The following is a 22,214-nucleotide window of genomic DNA, read 5'->3' as shown; positions in this document are numbered from 1 at the left end:
TGAACACAAGTCACACATTTTTCAGGCAGCATATCAGCTTAACTTTCTTATCACATGAGGTGATTTCCAAGTGACAGCAGAACCTATCTCAGTTATCACCAGAAAGCATATAAAAAGAAGTTCAAATTTCTCTTCTTACCAGGAAAGAGTGACAAGACAGTCATCAGAGCTCCCACCAATCTATTTACAGGAGAAATATAAAACAGCACCTGGTGGCAGGAGGGAGGGCAATGGGAGAAAGAGAGAATGCAAGAGAGGAAAGGGGGATTAGAGAGGGGAGAATGAGAAAAAGAACATTACACTTATGCATGACAAATGACACATGCAAACTATTCAAGGCACTGCTTTTTATGTTATATTAGAAAGTCTGCTTATAAACAAAACTTCCTACAACAGTTCAAAGTAAGTATTTAAATATGTCTACAGAATCCTTATAAAATATTTGTAATACATGTTATATATTTATGTATATATACATGTGTTTGTAACACACTTCTCAGTTATTCAGAGTTTTCTACTCTTTTTTAAGATGTTGTTTTCCAAATTGATCCAATTACTGAAGAACCGACAGAAAAAAGTTGTTCCTGGCAGGCTGCATAAATTCTTGGTCATTTGTAGCACATTAAATTCTCTGTTATAAATCAAAGAGGCCAAATAATCTCCATTCCAGAACCACTGATACAAACCTATGCAAAAACATTTCTTTGAGAGATTCATTAAGGATATGTAGATAGATGAAAAACAGGATAAATGCTGCATGCATTTTTTACAGTAATATTCATATATAACAAAAAAGATTTTTTGGAAACAGAAGACATGAGTGATATTAACTTTGGTAAAGCACTTAAAGCATAACATGGGAAAACAATCTCCTTAATTAAATCAGAGACACTGGAATTAGTAAATTAGTCAGGAATTCAAAAGGGGGTGTCAAAGGCTAGCAATGAAAGAGAAACAGAAGCCAGACTGAATATTATTACTGGAATTTCTTCAAAATAGGTCCTTGGGGAAAAAGGGGGGGAAAGGAAAAAAATCCAAAACCCACAAAACAAAACCAAAATAATCCAACCCCAAAAATTCCCCACAAAAGTAAACTTGTTTAAAAATGCCATTTTTATATCCTTAAGTAGCAGAATACCTGTAAAAAAACATACATGAGCATTAAGAGGAATCAAGAATGCAAAGGAATACAGAATGATCTAACTTTATGACTTTGCAGTCCAGTTTTACAGGCATATGATGTAATTAAAAGTGCAAGTTTGTGGACTTAGTCTTAATAAGAGAGTTCTGCTCTAAGAAAGACAGACACTTTAGAAGAGAATGGTGAATAATAGCTCATGTCCTACTAGTATTTGCCAGTCTACAAGCTAGTGAATTGATGGAGCAAAGAGAAAGACCTACACAGCCTTAATGCAGGCCAAATGATATTTAATGGTACCTCAGCTGAAAACAAACTATGTATATTAACCTAAACATACTACAAAAAAAAAAACAACTGTTCAAGATGGGTGAATTCAAATTGCAACAACCACTGAAAAAGCATGATGAGAAGAACAAGCAGCTCATCTGTGGAAAGTCTTGGTTGTCTGCAATAGGAGTAAAAATACCTAACTTTAAAGATGCTGCTTTATAATGTATGTATGAAAAATGCATGATATAATAGCACTGAACTGCAACAGAAAGCCTATGATACTCCCACAGGTTTAGATTCTCAGACACCATGCATTCTTAGCCAAGCTTATTTTTCGGCCTACAGAAATAATTAAGCCTATAAAGAGGTACCTTTTTTAAAGAAATCTGTTCCAGTCTAGGTTTTTGTTTGGGTATACCACTTAAGGTAAATACTTTTCTATATTTGTTTCTTCAGGTCCCTCTGCCATATTTCTGTCTATAAGGATGCACAGCTCCTTACCCTTCCCAACCCCACTACATGTCCCACAGCATTTACATCAGCAAACTGGGTGGTCCTGGCAGCAGAAATGGAAAGGAACACCATCTGGAAGTAGTCTTCCAGCCTAATAACAGCTGAGAGGTGAAAGAAATTCTTTTAGCCTGTGGAAAAACATCAATCAAATTGCTACGGATTAAAGGAAATTAGTCTGTGGCATTTTTCAGATCAAGGAAAATTGGCATTACGAGTGGCTTCTTGCATATTATATTTAAAGTCTTTGAACATACAGATTCCCACAGTTATTCTGAAACTGTAACATTTGCCAGAAAACAGGCAGTGCCTGAAAACCAAAACTTTCTTTTGAAATTGCAAGTGTTGTCTTCCTGTCAGAGCTTAGGGGAAAACAGACACAAAGGAACCTGCAGGTTTGTTCCATAAGCATTCAGATACTTTGAAAACAATTTCATATGTTTGAATAATGTGAACACACTTGGGAAATCCTTCCTCTCCTCTCTTCCTGTGCATTTGTGTCTTGTGGTTTGAGCAGTTTCAGAAAAGAATTGTAGCTCAGTGAAGTATTTTTTTTGTATATGTCCAAATGCTGAACTGATCTGGTGACCCCTACTGTGCCATAATTGTATTTTCTCAAGTGTACCTTTTGCATAGCCTTGAATATAGGCATCTTCAGCGTATATTCTCATCAACAAATACTGAGAACAGTCAAGGTATATCTGACTTACGGAATTAAGTGACAACTGCAAAAGCTTCAGAGAAGCTGATACATCTATTTTAAAATGGAATAGCATATTTACTGCCTTATAAAAGATATCTAGGTCTCAGATACAGACTTAAAAAACACCTCCACAACTGTTTTGATAACTTATAGATTGAATCCTACAGGCTTTCCAGCTGCAGCTAACAGGAAATTCTAATGCCTTCCAAGTACTCTGAAGTAGCTGGGTTTTAGCAGGTCTGCTGAAGAAAAAGTAGCATTTGGGAAACTGAAACAAAGCTTTAAATAACATTTTTAAACAAAAACAAAATAAAATCCCTGCATAATTATGTCTGGCAGCTGATACACAGTCATTTCACTCAAAGTTCTTGCTCTAGGGCATTAATATGAACACAGAAGAAAACAAATGTCTCGATTTCACATCTGCTTTTACATTTTGCATATTACACTTAAATTACTAAAATAGCATGGCTTCTGAGGCAGTAAGATAGCCCAAAGCAAGCACCGGGCTCTAGAATTCAGCAGTTATTACCAATTTATAATCTGAGTTCAGGCTGACCTAACAGATACAGCTCTCTTCATTGTTTCCTGCAGGTGGAATTCATGTCTGAAGGACACTTCTAGCACTTCTTTCCTTTGGTCTATTTAAAGCCTGAACCAGAAGTTTTATTGAATCTCTGTAAAGCTGTAAAGCTGCCCTTTTAGCTACCCATATTTCCTATCAGTTCCTCCACACAGGTACCTATCTGCATGATGTTTACCCTGTCCTATATTTTACAGTAGGTTAAGTTTCTCTGGTCACATTGCATCATATTTTACCTACTCTGGCTGGGATAGCAACTAAAGAAGCAAAGTGTGGACAGAACAGAAGTAGACACAAATTTATAGGTCAACACACAGTAGTTTCTTTTAGCCTAATAATCCAATTTATATATTGATGCACGGTTGTTGATGTGACTTCAGATGCTTCTATTTTATAGATGAAAAATGTTTAACAGCTGCATCTCTATTTAAACTGCCTCTGCTTACAAAGAATTACCTTTTTCTCTAGAAGAATCAATTTAAAAAGGATCAAGACCTGAAAAAAAGTAGAAAGAAAACATACAGTGAGTGAACCACTGCCATTTTTCAAAAATAATGTGCAAGCATAATCTCTTATTCAAGGTTTTGTTTTAATCACTGCAGAACGATCAAATGCCCAAAGGCATTTGACCAGTGAAAACAAATGTTCCAACACCCTTTCTCCACCTGAGCATCCATTCAGAAATAGCATGAGATGAAAAAAAAACAAAAAACAACCAAAACTTCAATAAACAAGAACTGTGTAATTTGAATCATACACAGTTTAGCAGAAAGAACATGTTGTGCAAGTCCAAAATTTTGAAAAACAATAAACTGCATAAATATAAGATTTTCTACACAGAATTACTGAAAAAAAAATCCCGCAAAATACCAGGAATAGTATCCACCTCACCCAATTTTAGGTTATCTACAGATTAGGCATCTAGATCAGAAGTGGCTGTCCAGACTCTCTACACTCGAGGAAAAACACAGATGCTTCTGGGTAATGATTGGCAGACATCTGAAGTCAAACAAAAATGAGTTGTACCCCAAAAATCTACTAAGCAGGTGCACCATGAAATTCAGATTCTCAGAGCTGTTTCCTTGATGCATCTCATTTAGTAAGAGATTCAAAATGCTATTTGTACTTTAGCTATAGGATATACATTCAATTTGAACAGAAATTAGGAAAAAGAAGAAGAGGTCCAAGTCTCCTCAGGTGCTATGATGGCAGAAGCTACTGAATTTACAAAACACAGGGAAAATGCTCCAAGTTGTGTCTGTACAGACTTTAGAAGTAGTTTTTTATCACATTCATCAAACGAGAAACAGGGAATAGAAACAAGATCACAAATGAGATAGCATTTGCACTTCGGGACAGGACTAAAAAATGTCACTCAAACCTAGAAATCTCCAGGAATCCCTCAAGACTAAAAAAACTCCTTAGTTTGGGATGTGCTTTCACTGAAGTTAAGCAGGTAGAATGGGAGGGAAAATTCAGGAGGCTGTAAGCAGCAGTCCTTAGGAAACAGTCTTCTTACTCCCAAGCTCAGGTACCTCTAAATATTCTGTTCCTCGCAAACCATTTTACTCCCCAAAACAGTGCAGTCCTTTTTATTTCTAGTAGAGAATGCCTACCTTGTGTCTAAAATGGAGAACAAGATCCCGAGGAGACAGACCTGAGGCACCAAAAAGAAAGCAATTATTACAGTTCAACAGCTGATAGGGATACTAATTTACTTCTTGTACCATTTTTCAGTGTGAGGGAATTCATTATGGATTCTGTGTAAACCTGGTTATTTTAACAGCAGAATTGACCTAATTTCCCACCCCACACCCCCCAGCAGGAGCAAGAATTCATCGACAATAAAGACAATAATAACATGAATAGTTGTGCTGTTGGCTGCCACGCAGCATTAAGGAAACACTGAGGTAAATACTACACTGTGCATTCAGAAAACACAGGGTCAGAACTGAGTGGTGAGATATACTAAATAACAGATAGATGCAAGCTTAAACAATTTGATGGTGTGGCGTGCTCAATCTAAAAATTAAGAAGGTATTGTTTACCAAAGCAGATGAACAGCTGCTAGCCAGACTTTTAGGTCAAGGAGTAATACAGCTTTCAACCTGAAACTAACTCCTATTATGAAAGGAACACTACATTTTCCATTTATTTAAATCCATTAATAAAGAAATGCAGACCTCTGGTGCTTAATCTGTTAATGCACATAAACAAATTAACTCAGGAGAGGCATGTGTTGTTTCGTGTAACATCATCTCTACTGCCTGGTACAAAACAAGTCACTTACCAAGATAAACTTGTGACCCTTCTAAAGAGGTATTGCCCAAGGAACTATTCATATGATCATAAAGTTCCTACAAAAGTTAGAACAAAGGCAAAAAAAAAAACCCAGAAGGTGTTAATGGCACACAGTCACACAAAATCCAGAATAAATTAAATTCACTTATTCAAGGATTTCAATGGCTTATTCCAGAAGGAAACAGAATCAACAGAGATAGAGACTACCAACCACACTGGTATCTCATAACAAATTAGAAAGTTGGCTCTCTCTCAGATTAGAGTAGTGTATTTAATTCATGTTAAAGTGTTACAGGAGCTGAACAACTGAATGACTTATGCAAAAGGAATATTTGAGCACTAAATTAAGATAGTAAAGTTTGTGGCCATACACTGAAAGCTGCTGTGTGTGGATTTTAGTGGAAAGTTACCTTTAGAATTGAAATTTGTGAGAAGTCTTTTTCTTCAAAATATGCATGTGTGATGAGTTGCAGCTTTGCCTGAAGTAACCCATACAAAGGCTTGGAAGAAAAACAAACACAAAAGCAAGTGAATAAAACTATTTAGTCACTTATTTTGAACTTTAATCTTCTTCCATGCTTATCTTGCAATACTGACACTTTATTATACATAGAGTTCATGGATGAGCAGTCCTCATTCATGAACTGGCTAACTCCCAGCAACTTTCTCCTGTGCTCATTTTAAATGATCAGATTTTTTTTTCCTCATTAAACACCTTTCTGGAAAAGTAGTTGCTTGCTTTATAATAATTATAAATTTATAATTTGTACATAATAGTAATAGCTCTGATAACAATTCTTTCTTCATCTTTAAGCGCAAAAAGAATTTGTATTCCCTGCCTGGTGACCAGCAGCTTTGGATGAATAGGTAGAAATAAAAGATACCTCTTCAAAACAAGAATATGCTGTATGTGCTGCTATCAGAAAACCTCCCTCACAGTTGAAGGTAGTAGCCACTCTCTCCAGCTACTGTGCTAGATGATCTTCAAGACCCTTTCCAACCCTACCCATTCCATGATTACACTAGCCAAACTCCTCGAATCTACCACGTGAAATTGAGTTAGTAGCATTTAAGAAGAATCAGAAGTGCAAACAGGTATCCATGCATGACGATAGGTAGACACTTTTCAAGTTACAAGCAGATACCACAAATCAAGGCAGCTCACTCCTTCCAATTCAATTTTACTCCAGTATTTTGTTACTCTGCAATGGCTAAGACAGATGTTTGAAGCCAAATGTTCCGAATAAGAATATGGAAGAACAACTGTTAAGGTTACCTGAAGATGTTTTGGGAGTTAAACAAAAATTCTTACCAGCTGACTAAGAACACAGACACTCTTCTGTACAGTTTCTCGGGTGATGTCTGCTTGCCGTACTTTTAATGCCTAAGAAATAGAAATATTACAGCGTTTTTACCCAAACAATTTCAAAAATAATTCTTTCCCAAGTTTAGTTCCCACTAGCCCTCTATTTAAGCAAAATCCTAAAAATGGCTATCTTCAATGGTGGAATATCCAAACCATGCAACAGTATGCTCTTATGTTTTCACAAGGGATAGACTGGGAAAGAGGGGCACAGGTGTCATCCCCTATGTCAAGGAATGGCTAGATTGTGGAGAGCTGCCTCTGAGAAACAGCCACAAACAGGTCAAGAGTTTGTGGGTAGAAATCAAGGACAGCACCTACAAAGGACACCAGGCTGGGGTCTACTACAGGCTGTCTGATCACAGGGAGCCTGTTGACAAGGCCTTGCTTCAACTACAGGAAGCATCATGTTTGCAAGCTCTCATCCTAATGGGGGAATTCAACCACTTCAATGCTGGCTAGGAAAGCAATGAGTCTGTGGGTGCCCCATCCCTGGCAGCTTTCAAGGCTAAGCTGGATGGGGCTTTGAGAAACCTAGTCTAGTGGGTAGCATCCCAGCCCATGGCAGGGAGTTGGAACTAGATGATCTTTAAGGTTCCTTCTAACCCAAACCATTGTATAACAATTCTATGATTCTACTTAGTAAAAAACGTCTTAACACTGACATGTCAGAGCTATATTCTAATCTCACTGTATCCAACAAAGATCCAAATACAACTGTGATGACTGGCAAAACACTATTTAAAAGACACTAGCGTGAGAAAAAGGCAACAGTCTGGAAAAGGAAATGGCATTTTAACTCAGTGGAATGTACAGGAGAGAAACGACAACACATCACTTGCTCTTCTCTAACATCATCTGTGAAAATGGACCAGATTAAAATGTCTCTGCCTAGAAATTGTTTGTTTCATACTCGTGCATCTTTTTTTGACTCATCCATAAAATAAAAACTTATCCACAAAATAAGTTACACTCTCAGCCAGAACAAATGGTCCCAGCAAACCTAGAAATTGGTTAACAGCAAACCTAGAAATGGTGAGGGCAGAATACACACAAATGATTCACTTAACTGTACAAAACAGAAAATGTATGGACTGCAGCCCACACATCAAAAAGGACAGATGGAGAGAGTGCTAGAGCTGTCATATGAAACACGTTGGGTTTTACTCTAGTTGTTCCAAAGAGTTCATTTTAAACATCTATTTATCTTCTTAATTGGTTACTAAAAAGCATAAAGTGGAATCAAGTGCACAATAAACTAGAGTTATTGCATAGTTAAATACAGCAAGACTCTAAATCACAGAATACAGTGATGGCTGGTGCAAAAATAATGAGTGAATGAAAACAAATTTAGTTGGAATTTAGTTCAAAAGAAATTGAATTAAAAACTGCATGTGCAAAATTTCTCCTAGAGCAAAGAACAGGAACTTGAAATATAATCAAGATGTAATTAACACAGAAACAGAGTACATAAACAAGTCACTTATTCAGAGGGTGTAAATTAAAACAAACCCACATGACATTCCAGATTCTTGGCAATTCACTGAAAAAAAAAGTAATTTTAAAATAAATTTGTAATAACTTCTCAATTCTAAGTGCATAGATCATACTACCATTACTATTTTTGAAAACCTGGGATGATTTGAATAGATCTAGTACTTAATTTCCTCAGTGTGATCACGTGCATACTGTGGGTCTCCTCAATTTTTCAGTTTTACTGCTAAAGGTTGGTATCACTAAGCAGCTACCATAAATGGGACAATTCAAGTCTACTCTGCAAGAGTACATTTGGCAAAGGAAGTAGGTGAAGAGAAAGATCCCTACAATTGCATGGTCAGATCCCAGGAAGTATTCAAATTCTCTGAGGGGAGAAATTTCAACTTTTTCCACCCAAAAGGCCAACTGTCTGGAAATTTAGCTTTGCCGCCTGACAGACTGTCAATTGAGTTTTGCTCCTTGGTGCTGATGGCCAGATGGGCTCTCAAGAAACAAAATGTATTTTTGAATTGCGTTGAACATTTTAAAAGATCACAATACACCTGCTGATCTATGGGAAAGCATACTTTTCAAGTTCTGGAGCTAAATACTGTGAGCATTATCACAGACTTTCAGTGTAAGACAATCATGCAATTTTTGCCTGTTGGTGTAATGCAAGCCACTGAATTTTAGGTTTGTTAATGCATCAAGCCTATTATTCATTAATATAATTAATTCACAACTTGGAAAGTTACCTTTGCCTCAATCTGCCGATAGCAGGAGACGCCATACACTGTGGTTCGATCCCCGCATCTTGGAGGCAGATGGAAAAACACGGTATCTAGAAGAAAAGACAAGACTATTTTGTAATTCACTCACAAGAATTCGGTATATTTATTTTCAGTATCCCTTAGAGGTTTAATGCAGAAAGTACTGGCATACACTTATTTTCTAAAATAAAAAAAAAGAAAGAAAAAGGTACAAGTCACTAACGAGGTTATGTCTGGACCCAAATTAGTTTTCAGATTTCAAAATAATTTGTGGAAGAATCTCCAGGTGTACAGGACAGCTTCATGTTTAGCCAGACCAAGCCAACATTGCTCTTCAGAAGCAGCTACTGACAGCAGAGAAGCACCACTGAAACCTACAGGTACGGTGCCTTCCCAATTCAGGACAAAGGCACTATTGAGTACAATTTGGAGTGTGATGCCATTAAGAAGGCAAACACAATCAAGATAGGAAAGAAACCTAAAACAACAAGGAGAATACACACAGTTGAAGGGATAGAGTAGCTCCTACCACTGCCAAGGTAGATATCTGCACCACCAGCAGCACTATACTACCAAAAAGAATTTGTGAAACCTAGTCTTACAGAAAATAATTACTGTGTCTGAGCAAGTGCAAAATGAAAAAGAAAAGCAGTTATAAAATATAACAAGAGAAAGACTTTTATGGTTTGAGATATACATATATACACACACCTGTTGCTACTGGAAAAAAGTTGCTAAATCCTAAGCAAAGAAAACCACTTGTCCCCTCCTGTCAAAACATGAGTGAAATCTTTTCTGAAGCAAACTGTTAATTTTTTGTTTGCTTCATAGTAAGAAAATGGACAGAAGAGATAATCCCATATGCACTATGGCCAACAGAGAGTGGGACTTTTTATAACAAAGCTTACTACCTTGATCAAGTTTATATTGTGGAAATCACCTAGAGTTTTAGAAGGCCTGTAAAATGATTTCCTGTACCAAGTCATCCTCTTTGCACAAATGCAACTATCCATGGGAATTAGTTTAAAACTCAAAAAACAGATACCTAATAGTTACAGTAAATGAAATACAATTATTATCAGAAAATCTATTTGCATGGTTCAAGTTAAAGTGTATTCTTGCCTACAAAACACAAGGATATATATTTACCCCTTGCTGCCAACCCCTTCTTTTTTTCTTACCAAAAAATAAACACTTATATTCTTCTAGTACAGCAAAAAAAAATGCTCAAAGTTGAGTATTAACTGGAATGGTACTGAGATAACAGAGAGCAGGCAAATGAAGCTGCATGTGAATTTCCTAGCTTTGAACTCAGCCTACTTCTTTCAATGTATTTAACAATGCAGAAATTCAGCAAAAATCGTGACCCAGAGCAGTCAGAGATACTCTTATTGCTGCTAGGAGAAAGATTATTTTGATAAACTTCCTTTATTTCCAAATGAGCTCTCCAAAAGCTGAACAATAAGGAAGCTAAGTATATCAAGTTAAAAAGCAAAACAAATTAAAAGTAGTATTGAAGGATTTCTGTGATTTTGCTTTTTAAAGTGACTTCCTTGTTGTCTGCTCTGCAGAAAAAAAAAGATGAAACAACTGGACACAAATATAAATTTCATGGATGAATAGAACCGCCAATAAAGGAATAAATACAATACTAAAAAAATAAAGTGCCACAAACTTGTTGATGACTATATGGCAAATTGTTATTTCTATTTTTATTCTGCCAACAAATACCCTTTTAAAGCTCACGCCATTATACTGGCACGGCTTTCTGTAACTTGTAGGTCATTTTAAGAATCTCTAAATTAGTGGAGAATTTATTCACCTTTCAAAGAACTATTGAGAAAGCCAGTAGCCTTGCTTTGTGCTAGAACTGTGCAAAATTGTTATGTAACCCTGAAGTTTTTACTGACATCTGAATTCTGGATGTAGGAGGCACAACTTTACTTTCACCTAAAGGAACATATAATTGCCAATGTATTTTGCAATTTAAACTAAAAGTGCAGGAAGTCCAATAGTAAAAAGAATCATTGGTCAGCTGTTCAGATATCAGGTCTTTTCTTTAGGCTGCAGTAGAAGTACACACAACTTTTTTATTTCTCACCTTCCTGATAGTTGTGAGCGCCATCCGGTAAGGCAAGAAATGGCAGGTACTTCCATTCCTCTGGTAAACTGTGGCTGTCATGTCCTTCTCCGGGTTTTAGGGGAGGATAGGAAAATTCAACCTAAAGAAACAAATGAAAACAAAGGGGGCAAAAAGAGAGAATACGTTACAGCTACCATACAAGCAGGTCTCTATGATTCAGCCTAGCAATATTATGGGAAAAAAGTGGTTTTCTCCCAACAAGCATTCCTTGTCTCTTCCTTCAAGGCACACACAGACTGACTTATGTGGTTTAACTGACAGGCCCTGGGCAAATTTGGCTTCTAGAGCCTAATTCCTTTTCCTCAAGAGGAATGAAAAATATCTTCAAGCAGAAAACAGCACCCAAGAGCTGAATATCTTCCTCCCTGTGTGCACAGAGCCAGCAGCACATTGCCACATCTGCAACATCAGCAGGGGTCATTGCTAGGGCACAGATATCTTGAAAGCAGATTTGACTTCCAAGCCATTCAAGTGCTCATGACTAGGTAATGCTAAAACTTGCAGGCCTCTCTTTTACCCTGCAAGACTTTAAATCATCTCAAAAACTATACTAACAACAAAACGCTGGTTTATGTATTTTTATTTCCTTGACTGCAACACGTTCTACACAGTGGCCAAAAGTATCTCCTTTTCCTTTCACCTAGAAAAGAAATCCTACTTTTCCATTTTGCCTTTCATTTAATTGCTATTTACCTCTTTCTCATAGAAACAGGGACAACTTCTCCATTTCTTGCACTACACATCTACCACAGATCCCCACAATCAGCATCTTTACAATGCAATCTTCTTTTCATATGGAGACCCCTCTGGGTTTCCAGCCACTTCAACCAACTCTTTTCCAGATGGCATTTTTTAATTCAGTGAACAAAATCTAACCACAGATTTCTCAGTAAAAGAAACTGTTTATTGATACTGCAACTTCTCTCCAAGGATATTTAGTTAGTGAGCATAACTAGTGAGCTGTAAAATGAATGCACACATGGAAAATAAAAAGCATGACAAAGCAAGCATATAAATAATCTTACCATTTAATGGATAATGAAACAAAATTAAAAGAATAATAACAACAACATCAATTGAAAAAAAACTGTGAAAGATGAAAGTACCAAGGAAAAGTGAAATTCTTCACCTTAACACACGATGTCACTGTCTACAACTGTTGCCAACTTGAGAAAAAGGCACAAAGGACAAGAAAGCACCATGAGAAATCATCCTTGCTACTTGTATCAATTCCAAGTTTTTTTAGTCCTTGTTACGGTGGGTTGACCCTGGCTGGACACCAGGAGCCAACCAAGGCTGCTCTATCACTTCCCTCCTCTCCTGGGTAAGGCAGGGAAAATATAATGAAAGGCTCATGGGTTGAGATAAGGGCAGGGAGGGATCACTCACCAGTCACTGTCATGGGCAAAACAGACTTGGCTTGGGGAAATTAACTTTTTACTAATAAAACAGAGTAAGATAATAAGAAGTAAACCTAAATCTTGAAAACACCTTCTCCCCACCCTGAGATGCGTTAATTCCTTCCTGAACTTAAATTTATTCCTGATTCTCTACCTCCTCCCCCACAGCACAGGGGGACAGGAATGGTTTGTGGACCATTCATCAATTTGTCTCTGTTCACATGCATATAGAAATTTGTATTAAAACTGGTATTTGAAAGAAGATGACGAATAGAAAACAAGATTGTCATCAGTGTCATTAATGCCTGTACAGTTTATTGAATTTGGAACTGACAGAGCCTGCAGAAATCCCTGTTGCTGGGATTATCTGATAGCAGCTGAGGTGTTGTGAGCTAGAACAAAGTAGTTCTTCAGCAAATTTCACACTGTGAAAAGAACACAGGAGCCAGATTTCTCTGCTTTATTCTGGACTTGAAAAAGGAGGCTGCTGTAGTGAATACATGTTTTTCGTGTAGCTTGACTCATCTTGCCCCTCTTTCCTTTGAATTTGTCTCTTAATTCATTATTTGGCTAGAGTGCAAAATACATTGGTAATTCTGAAGGTGCTTGGAAGCAATGATGTCTCAAATCCTTACTTACAGTATTTCCCTGTCAGGAATGATGAGTTGAAGGTATTTGCTAGAATCTAAAGAACTCAGGGTTTTTTCTGTATTTGTTAGAAAGAAGCTCCTCCAGAGGGTGAGTCTGAATCCCTCTCTGTCGGCCATGCAGTGAAGTAAAATACCCAAGTCAGGACTTAAGTGTAGAAGCTTCTTGACTATCGATGTTTCAAGCTTAGTAACTGTGCTATATTTATTGCTAAAGTTACTCCTGCAAGATTCTAGTAATAATTCTGTAAACAGTGTTTTCAGCCAGCCAGTTTGAATCTGAACATTAGCAAAGGGTATGATACTGCAGACATTTATATGAAGTTTCTCCCATTTTAATTTTCTTATCTACCATTTTACTTTTCTCATCTGTGACTTGAAAAAGATAGCAGGGAATTCTCAGGATGTATGTGTGTACTCAATGGCAGACAGTTTTTCTGCTCCCTGTATGGATGCTAATGAGAGTGTTCGTCTCTCATTTAGAAGTCAGACACTATTCTTTTTTTCTTAGTGGCATATTTTATTCAAGAGACACTATGGATTCCTCATAGTTACAGGAGGTTACAGGATGCCTTCTCCAAGAGGCTGCCAGAAGCTTCCTCCATGTCTGACAGAGCCAAGCAGAGACCCAGGGCTGGTCAGTGCCCAGCAGGGTTGTGGTAGCACACCAGAATCTGGTCCTGAAGGACTGCACTCTGTGGAAGAGACCCAGACTGGAACAGTTCATGAAGAACTGCAGCCTCTGGGAAGAACTCACATTGGAGAAGTTCATGGAGCAGTCTGTTGGGGGAGGGTCCCCAAGCTGGAGCAGAAGAAGGAATCCTCCCTCTGAGGAGGAAACAGCAGACACCTGCAGAGGGGGATTCATCTGATCTGTTTCTTTTGACAATCTCTGAAGAGAGTCAGCTCTAAGTCTAACTTGCAGTTGACTGACTTACTGCTCCCCATCCTCTAGGTGCTCTGCTTGACTTCTCCAGCTCAGTTGGCAGACTTGCATCAACTGCAGTTAGGAATCCTTTGTACGGAAAGAAACCATTATTTCAAAAACAAAGTATTATAAGAATATTAAGCAGCCTTGAAAAAAAATGTCTAAAACCTCACAGTTTTTGAAAATTATGAAATGGGCAGTGCACATGTATAAAGGTGGTAATAATGGGGTAAATAGAATTTCAGTTCTATCAGAGTTTCCAAACAACTCAGTAAAAAGCTTTCCCAGCCTGCATGTGCAAACTACAGAGCAGTGCTCCTAGGCAAGGCAACTTAAAAAGTTATTCTCTTATCGTTTTCCACCTTAAACCCAAGACAAACTATTAAAAGGGGAAGAGATGAGACCACTGAAGAGACCTGTCTCATACCTCTTTTTCACCCTCTTCACAGAATGAAGAAAGAGGAGCTCATTTTTTATTTAAATATAACAGCTTGTTATGTAAATCCATCCATATATGCATGTGCATGCATAAACATACACTTAAATGTCCCTGTATGTCATTAATATATGTATCACTACAAAAATGCCTGCAAATATGAGAAATAAGATCTTTTCATAAAGCCCAGCAGTCAACAGGAATAAAGCTATAGACACAAGCTTTTAGAACTGACTGCCAGATAAAATTTTACAACTTTTTGTCTCCTCAGTTGAATTAAAGAAGAGTCCTCAACAAAATGAAATTCAAATTCAAAGCTGAACTCCTGAGAGACTTCAAAATAAACTACATAAAACATGAACTAGTATCTCCATGCATTTCTTACTCTTCCAAGTGTCAGGGATCTTCATCCCAGCTGGAAATATTGCTCATGCCTGTCAAGGGGTTTTGATGGCAATGTTTTCTTGCCTGTGCAAACTGTCATGTTCTGTAAGTAGATAGGTCCTGATGGATTTCAGAACTAAAAACAATACAGAATATTGATTGTCTTGAGGCTTAGGGGAGAAATAAATAACTGTGCTCTTCACTACACAAAACACTTCAACTCTTGGGAATTATTAAGTTAAAACAAAATCTGTTTTTTAAGAACTCCTTAAATGGAAGTACAACTGAATTTCTGGAACTAACATTTTTTATTTTTCTGGAATTCTGCAGCACTAACTTTAATATGCAGTTTGTATTTAATCTAACAGTTTGGATGCAAAGCACCAACACACAATTCTAGTGGGAAAAAAAAATATCCAGGCAATCTGGTTCTGTTCCTTGTCTTTTGAGGCACTTCCTAGCCAGAATAAATTTGCTATACATTCATTAAGTCACCATAAGAAAACATGAAAACAGGCAAGGAAAAATGCATTTCAGTTCCTACATCTAGGAATTAAATTATAGTTCTTTAAGAAAAACATATTAATAGTGTCTTCTACTAAATTGCAAGCACACAATCAGAAAAGAGGTTAAAAAAGGACACTGATAAAATAAGAATTTCCAAATACATGTGCATGTCCAGCTAAATTATTGCTCAAACATTTGACAGGCAGTTGGCACTAATTTTACACTCAGGTAAGGTTGTTTTCCTTATCTGTGAAAAGTGTTTAATTGTTAATCAAAGTAAAATCCTCAGTGAGCACAAAACAGAGATAATGTAAAATGTGCTGGCAAGTCAGTATAACCTTCCCATCCTGCCCACTTCATCTACTATCACATTTGAATTACAGTCACAATATAAGCTCTCCTCTCCAGTATAACAGGTATTTTGGAAGATTTCTCTTCAGATAAGTTGTGAAAAAACATCTTGACCCAAATAAAGTTTTGCATTGGTACAATGGAGAGATTATTTAATCTCAAAAAAATCTGAAATCTTTAGAATGACAGTAATATGTTAAAGACCCAGGATGCTTTCAGTAAGTTACAGAATCTAATTTACAGGAAGCAAACCCATTTCATACTCTAAACAATTGCTTTGATTTCTCCCATTGTTTTGACTGCAACAAACACATAGGATAATTGCTTGAAATGAAGAAAAGGAGATCAGCCAAACCTAGTAATTACATTTCTATTTAGAAAATATTTTCATAAATCATTACAACACATTTAATTTCAAGGATACCAACCCTTCCTCTAAAAAAGAAAGGCAGAAGTATGCTAAATAGAGTATAACTCCAAGCAGCAGTAATCAAAAAAACCCAACAGATTAAAATTACACCTAAAATTTGATACCACTTTATAAATAAGTCAGTATTTGTTCTTCACTTGAAGCAGGGATTTCTAAAATCAGTTTTCTCAATATATTAGTCCTTGCATAGCCAGACCCAGCGAAGACCAGCACACCAATGATCTTATCTGAATCACCATAACAACTGCAGCATACAGCCAAATGAAAATCTAAGAGCATTGTCTTTCAGCAGTTTAAGAACAATTTATTATTTAAATAACAATTGAATTTAAATTACAAACTTTCCCCTTTCTTACACAGCAGACCAAGATCTGCAAGCTGAAGAGCCCATGCACATAACAATAGTGCCTATGCAGTAATATAATGACCTCTAACAGCAGTTTTAAATATATGTTATACATTTATATGAATATTTGTAACAACTATGTAAAATACATGTATATATGCATACAAAAATATATATGAAGAATACATATAATACATACTTATAGAAATATATTTTAAAATACACTATATGCAAAAATAGCACCAGCAAAATAAATCCCTGTATTACAAGGAGGCAGGGCACAGTTGTTTCCATCTTTTCAGCTCCTGAAACTGGTACTTCCTCACATTTCCATATTGCTAAAGCCACAGTGGCCACTTGCACAAGTTCTAAGGCACCATTTGTAGGCACAATATCACCATTTAAGTTTGCCTCAGAAACTCTGACTAGGTTAGCAAAGTTCTGACTCTTACTGAGGCCCTTAAAAGATAAAAAAACCTGAATCACCAAAACATTTACTCCCAATGTCATGCTAGCATGCATTCTAGACACTCTTTCCAATTATTTAACAGTTTATTTTAATAGTAATTCAAGCCCTGCATAAATACTGTGCTCTGGTAGTTTGGCTCTTATTAGTCTCTTCAAAGAAAGATGAGAGAAACAACAAAAAAAAACCCCACACTCCTCCCACAAAAGGAACTTAATACTATTGCAACCATTCCAGCCAAGGGGACTTGCTAGGGAATTTCATGCTATCATGACAAGACTTGTACCATTACAGAAAGCAAGAATTCATAGATGAACTCTAGCAAGAGAGAGCAGCTCCCCTGATAAAATAAGCAGGGGTTTATTTATTAGGGCCCAATCTCTACCCCTAACAGAGATATCTGTCCAACACAGCAGCCAGTGGAGACTGGGGTCAGCAGCAGCCAATTCACCCTCACATGGGCTCGTAATGAGCACACTCAGCCACAAGGACTGTGGCATTTCCCCTCTCCAGGGACAGCACCCAGACCTCACACATGAGACTCAGACACACAGCCTTTCTCAGCTCCACTCCACAGCCTGGTTACCAACAGCAAGGAGCTGGCAACAAGTTGACAAATGATACACTAAATCCACCTTCCCGTGGGAAATGGGAGGACCAGGACAGCAGGCACTCTCCTAAGCGCTTTTGCTCATCGGTTTAGAAATAGCCATTGTGTGTCATTCACCCAGCATCTGCTGCTGAGCCAATGCAGTCCAAGCGAGCCATCATTTGGTTTTAGCATTCAGGCTCTTTGTCACAGGACATCTGATGGGCCCAGAATTGTTCTTAGTAAATTTGCTCCTTCCTCACAAGTTTCAACATCAGAATTACTCCTGAGAGCCAACAAATCTGGTTCGCTACCACGTATGAGGCTGAGAAGGTGCACAAACACAGTGACATAATGAAGCACAGAACACACTCTGCTCTTGGTGAGCCCAAGGAAGCAGGGAGCCAGCCCCATGTCCTGCCCCCCAACATGCTGGGGCAGCAAGGAGCTTGCTTCACATCTTGCACACACAACTTTCTTTGCTTCTAGAAACAGCATGCTACCTAGGTGTATTAACTCAGCACATCATTCAAGATGTGAGATGGATTACCAAAATCAGGCACAGATCAGCAGGTCAGGTGATACTAGGACAGGAAACACAAAGTTGAGCCTTGCAAGTTCAAATTTACTCCTTCTAGAGTGGCCTCTGTTCAGTGATTTTACAGCTGTGAACCTCCTTCTATTCTACATGTAGATAAATTACATTGCCACCTCAAGTGCCAAGAGCCCAAGTCACTATTTGAAAACACTCTGAAACAAGTAAATGAAAGATGCAGCAGAAGTACAGAAATACATGTTTTATTGACTTAGCACTCATTCATTTATTCAAGAGAAAGGCTGAGATTCCTGGCACAGAATATTTAAATAACTACTCAGATGTTATGACATATAAAAAGAACAGACAAATCATAAGATGAAAGTTAAGTATGATGAGTATGGGAAGCATTACATAACTGCAAATGGGTATTTAGGAATCTTCTCTGAACTTGCATATCAGGACAACTATGGAAAAAATAACCAGTATGGAATCCTTCCTTTAGTATGGATACTTCACTTCCCAGGCAGCACTTCACAGAAGTGACTGCAAGATTATCAAAGTACAGGGTTCTCTGACAAAACTAAACAAAGAAACAATAAAGAAACATAAATAAAATAAAGAAACAAACAAGTCAACCACACCCTGAAGTTTTCTTGAACATTGAACACTAAGTACTATGCAAGTGGATTAAACAGATATGTAAAAAATTGAACTCACCATTAACTCTACACAAGAGATCAAAATCTGCAGTATTGTTTACAGAAGCACATGTGTACTCAATAATTAATTGTGTATTTAAAATTATTAGCACCCCATGCCAATCAGACTAGCCTTACAAATAAAAGCTAAAAGCCTCTTTGAAAGTTCCAAACTGTTGAGCATAAAATCCACATATTTTAGACAAAAGACTAATCTTTGATACTTGATGTATGCTATGATTAACTTTATTAGACGATTTCATGCTCATAATGGTCCTTTAAAGTGTTTTAATATAATTAAAGCAGGGAACAAAACCAAAGAAATTGTGCTAATGTTTACAGGTTATCATCAATAGAAATAGGAACAAGGCACTTCAGCATGATTCCAGCCTAGTTCCTTTTCAACTTATTTTTGTTCCTGTTGCTCCATTAACAAGAACTTGTTTAATCACTAGACAAGATTACCTATTGCATAATACCTGCCTACTGTGCTCCCCCAAAACAAAGACATGAGGAATTTAAAGACACCAAAGCATACACTTCACTTCCATGTTTAAGAGCATCAAGCACATCTAAGAGAATCACAGCAACTACTGGAGCAACAAAGATCAAGAAGGGAAAAAAATAATTCTCCAATAATCAGCCTTAGAAGAAAGGCAGCAAACAAAACAGGGACTAAGGCTGGAAAGTGTTCTCCTGAAACTTCCCACCCATGGAATCTATGGAAGAGAACAACTTCAATACTTCCCTCTTGAAAAAATGTGTTACAGTCAAGAGTGCAGCAGATGTGGAAACGCAAGCACTTTGCAAGAGTTGATAAAAAGTGCAGACTGACCTTGCTCGTTCCTTAGACATCTCCTAATTCTGGCAAAGTCAAGCCTAAGATGCTAACATTCCTGCTTAAAGACACCTATTTCCTAGGCACCAGTGAAAAAGGCCACATGCACAGATTGCTCAGGCCATGTCAGGTGCCAATTTCTGCAGATCACAACAAGCACCATCTTCCAGAGCTCAAGTATTCAAAGTTCTCAAATGATGAAGATCACATACATAATTCAGGAAAAATTAAAGGGCATTCTTCCCTCTCAAGGATTATATTCAGGCTCTTCTTTTAAACTGAGTATCAGCTGTGTCATTCCTGACCTTAGGTTTCCTTTGCATTCCAGGAAGAAAGCCTCTGGTCAGGCAAGACAGGGGGATCAGTCTTCAGGCACAGTCCACACAAAAAGAATCTCACACAGACAAGCACTCGGACACTACTTTGGAGAAAGCAGGCATCACCTTTACATTATAAAGTTCAAGTACCTTGAAGATCCTTACAGCAAATTTTAGGATTCCATGGAAATATGCCTTTTGGTATTTACAGCAATCCATTCCCATGTCTGTGGGAGTTGGAAATGTCATCTTCCACAGAAGTACAGAGAAGTGGGTCAAGATACACTGCCGTTATTTCACAGATCAAAGATCCCAGGCAAACAAAATTGATCAGCAGCACGAGCATTCCAGGGCACACATGGCACTTCCTCACCTTCCCCACCACTCACAATTTAATTTTTTTCCACAACATAGTAAGAAATGCTTATGTTAAAGAGAGCCAAGAGTAAAGTGGAATAATTTTAAGCTCTTAAGAGGATACATGAGACAATGGTCACCTGGTGCACAAGGTCAGCAGTGATGCGCACAACTGCTCAGGACACCGAGTGCAGAAAAGCTGGGCCTTGCCCCAAATGAAGTAAGATTCTGTGTAGCCTCACTGGTGGTGACACAGGGCCTGAGTTCACCCAGATGTGATTAGCCTAGAAGCCTTGCAGCATCAGGAGAAGGTAGGGGTTGTTGTGGCAGGTCAGGCACTGCAGCTGCAAAAGAACCAAGTACTTCCTCAGCAACCAGCCAGGGAGTTTACAGGGACTTGTGCCTAGCTCTCCTACCCACAAGTTTTCCCAGCTTTGCTGAAATGTTTCCGTCCTCTCCTTTACATCAGTTCTCATTTTAACTCTGACTTCAAACTGAATTATTTCTAGAGTACTTGTGATATTTTAAGCCTTCCTACACCCTCAGAGACTATTATCTCTCTGCTTCTCCATGTAAATAAAGCTTGGAAACAGAGCTCAAGTGATGGTCACAGCACATGTGATTACAACTGGAGGACCTCAGGACTTTCAGTCTTCTACCATCACTGCATATCAAAGGTCTTTCCATGTGTTCAACATAACTTGCATTTTCTAGTTAAGGTCTGTTCAGGTTCCACTTTTGCTAAAGACTTCTATTATAAGGTAGGTAAGGATCTTCCACACTAGTTAATGCTTTCAAAAATTAAAGTGTTGTAAGGCAAATTAGGTGCTTTATCACTCGCTTGTAATGAGAGAAAGTGTTTCATGATTCTGAAATAAAGCTTTCCCCTTTTTTGCTCTGAAATCACTAGTCATTCACTACTACAGTTCCTCAAAACTACTAAAGAATTTGTTTTCAGCTGCTCCAGAAGAAAGGCACAAATAGTCCTGAAGTCTTATAACCCTACACTGAAGCAGATCAACAGAACCTGCTGCAGTAGATAATGAGTTGAGCAGCTACAGATATTCCAAAACACATCAGACTATTTCTGTGGCAATTTCCCATATTGTCACTTTGTGCCCCAATGCTTTTGTGCCTTTGAGTCCTACAGAGCCTGAGAAGTGTGTAGAACTCCTCCTGCACCAAAACTGTGTGTTTTACATTAATGGGCAAGAGTTTGAGCAACTACATACGATGAAGCACTGTGTTTGCTGTTACTTTTTCCTGAGGCCACTTATCCATAGCAAAGAGGGATCAGAAAAGGAATTTTTAATGTTTGTCATTTCATTTCAGATGCATGAAAACCATAATTGAATGCATACTGCCCATGAGTTCTGCCTGCTGTGGGACATTTACTATTTAATGACTCACTGAGGAGGGTGCCCATAAGTGAGCCAGCACGTACAAATCCAAGAAGCCACTCACCATCCCTGCTTCCTGCCAATTGCCATTCCCTTCCTTAATGGGCCTGTTGAAAGTATGTCAAATACTAGGTGGACCTAGTAGTTTGCAGCCAAGTTTCTCCTCCCATTCTCTGGACACTCTGCCATAGCTACCTCTAATCCTTAGCAAAAAGACTCAGCAACCAGCACTTTTTGCATATGTCCTTGGATTCACAGTTCAACTCAATAACTAAGGGGCCCAAAGAAACAGGATGGCAATCTGCTCATGCAGACAAATAAA

General features: G+C 37.8%; 1 protein-coding gene across 1 annotated transcript in view; it reads right to left on the bottom strand.

Moving 5' to 3' along the window:
- Window positions 1-22,214, bottom strand: part of AVL9 (AVL9 cell migration associated) — a 44,471-nt gene that overhangs the window by 18,269 nt on the left and 3,988 nt on the right. The window contains exons 2-9 of the mRNA XM_058833696.1: window positions 11,219-11,339; window positions 9,103-9,188; window positions 6,821-6,892; window positions 5,919-6,008; window positions 5,498-5,564; window positions 4,824-4,864; window positions 3,664-3,702; window positions 140-209 (exon numbers count right to left, since the gene is read on the bottom strand). Coding sequence (XP_058689679.1) covers window positions 140-209; window positions 3,664-3,702; window positions 4,824-4,864; window positions 5,498-5,564; window positions 5,919-6,008; window positions 6,821-6,892; window positions 9,103-9,188; window positions 11,219-11,339 — 586 coding nt within the window. The remainder of the gene's footprint in view (window positions 1-139; window positions 210-3,663; window positions 3,703-4,823; window positions 4,865-5,497; window positions 5,565-5,918; window positions 6,009-6,820; window positions 6,893-9,102; window positions 9,189-11,218; window positions 11,340-22,214) is intronic.

This window comes from Poecile atricapillus, chromosome 2 (genome assembly GCF_030490865.1).
Source record: "Poecile atricapillus isolate bPoeAtr1 chromosome 2, bPoeAtr1.hap1, whole genome shotgun sequence".
Classification (NCBI taxonomy): domain Eukaryota; kingdom Metazoa; phylum Chordata; class Aves; order Passeriformes; family Paridae; genus Poecile; species Poecile atricapillus.
The sequence above is the reverse complement of the archived record's forward strand: the minus strand, read 5'-3'. Positions and strand labels throughout refer to the sequence as shown.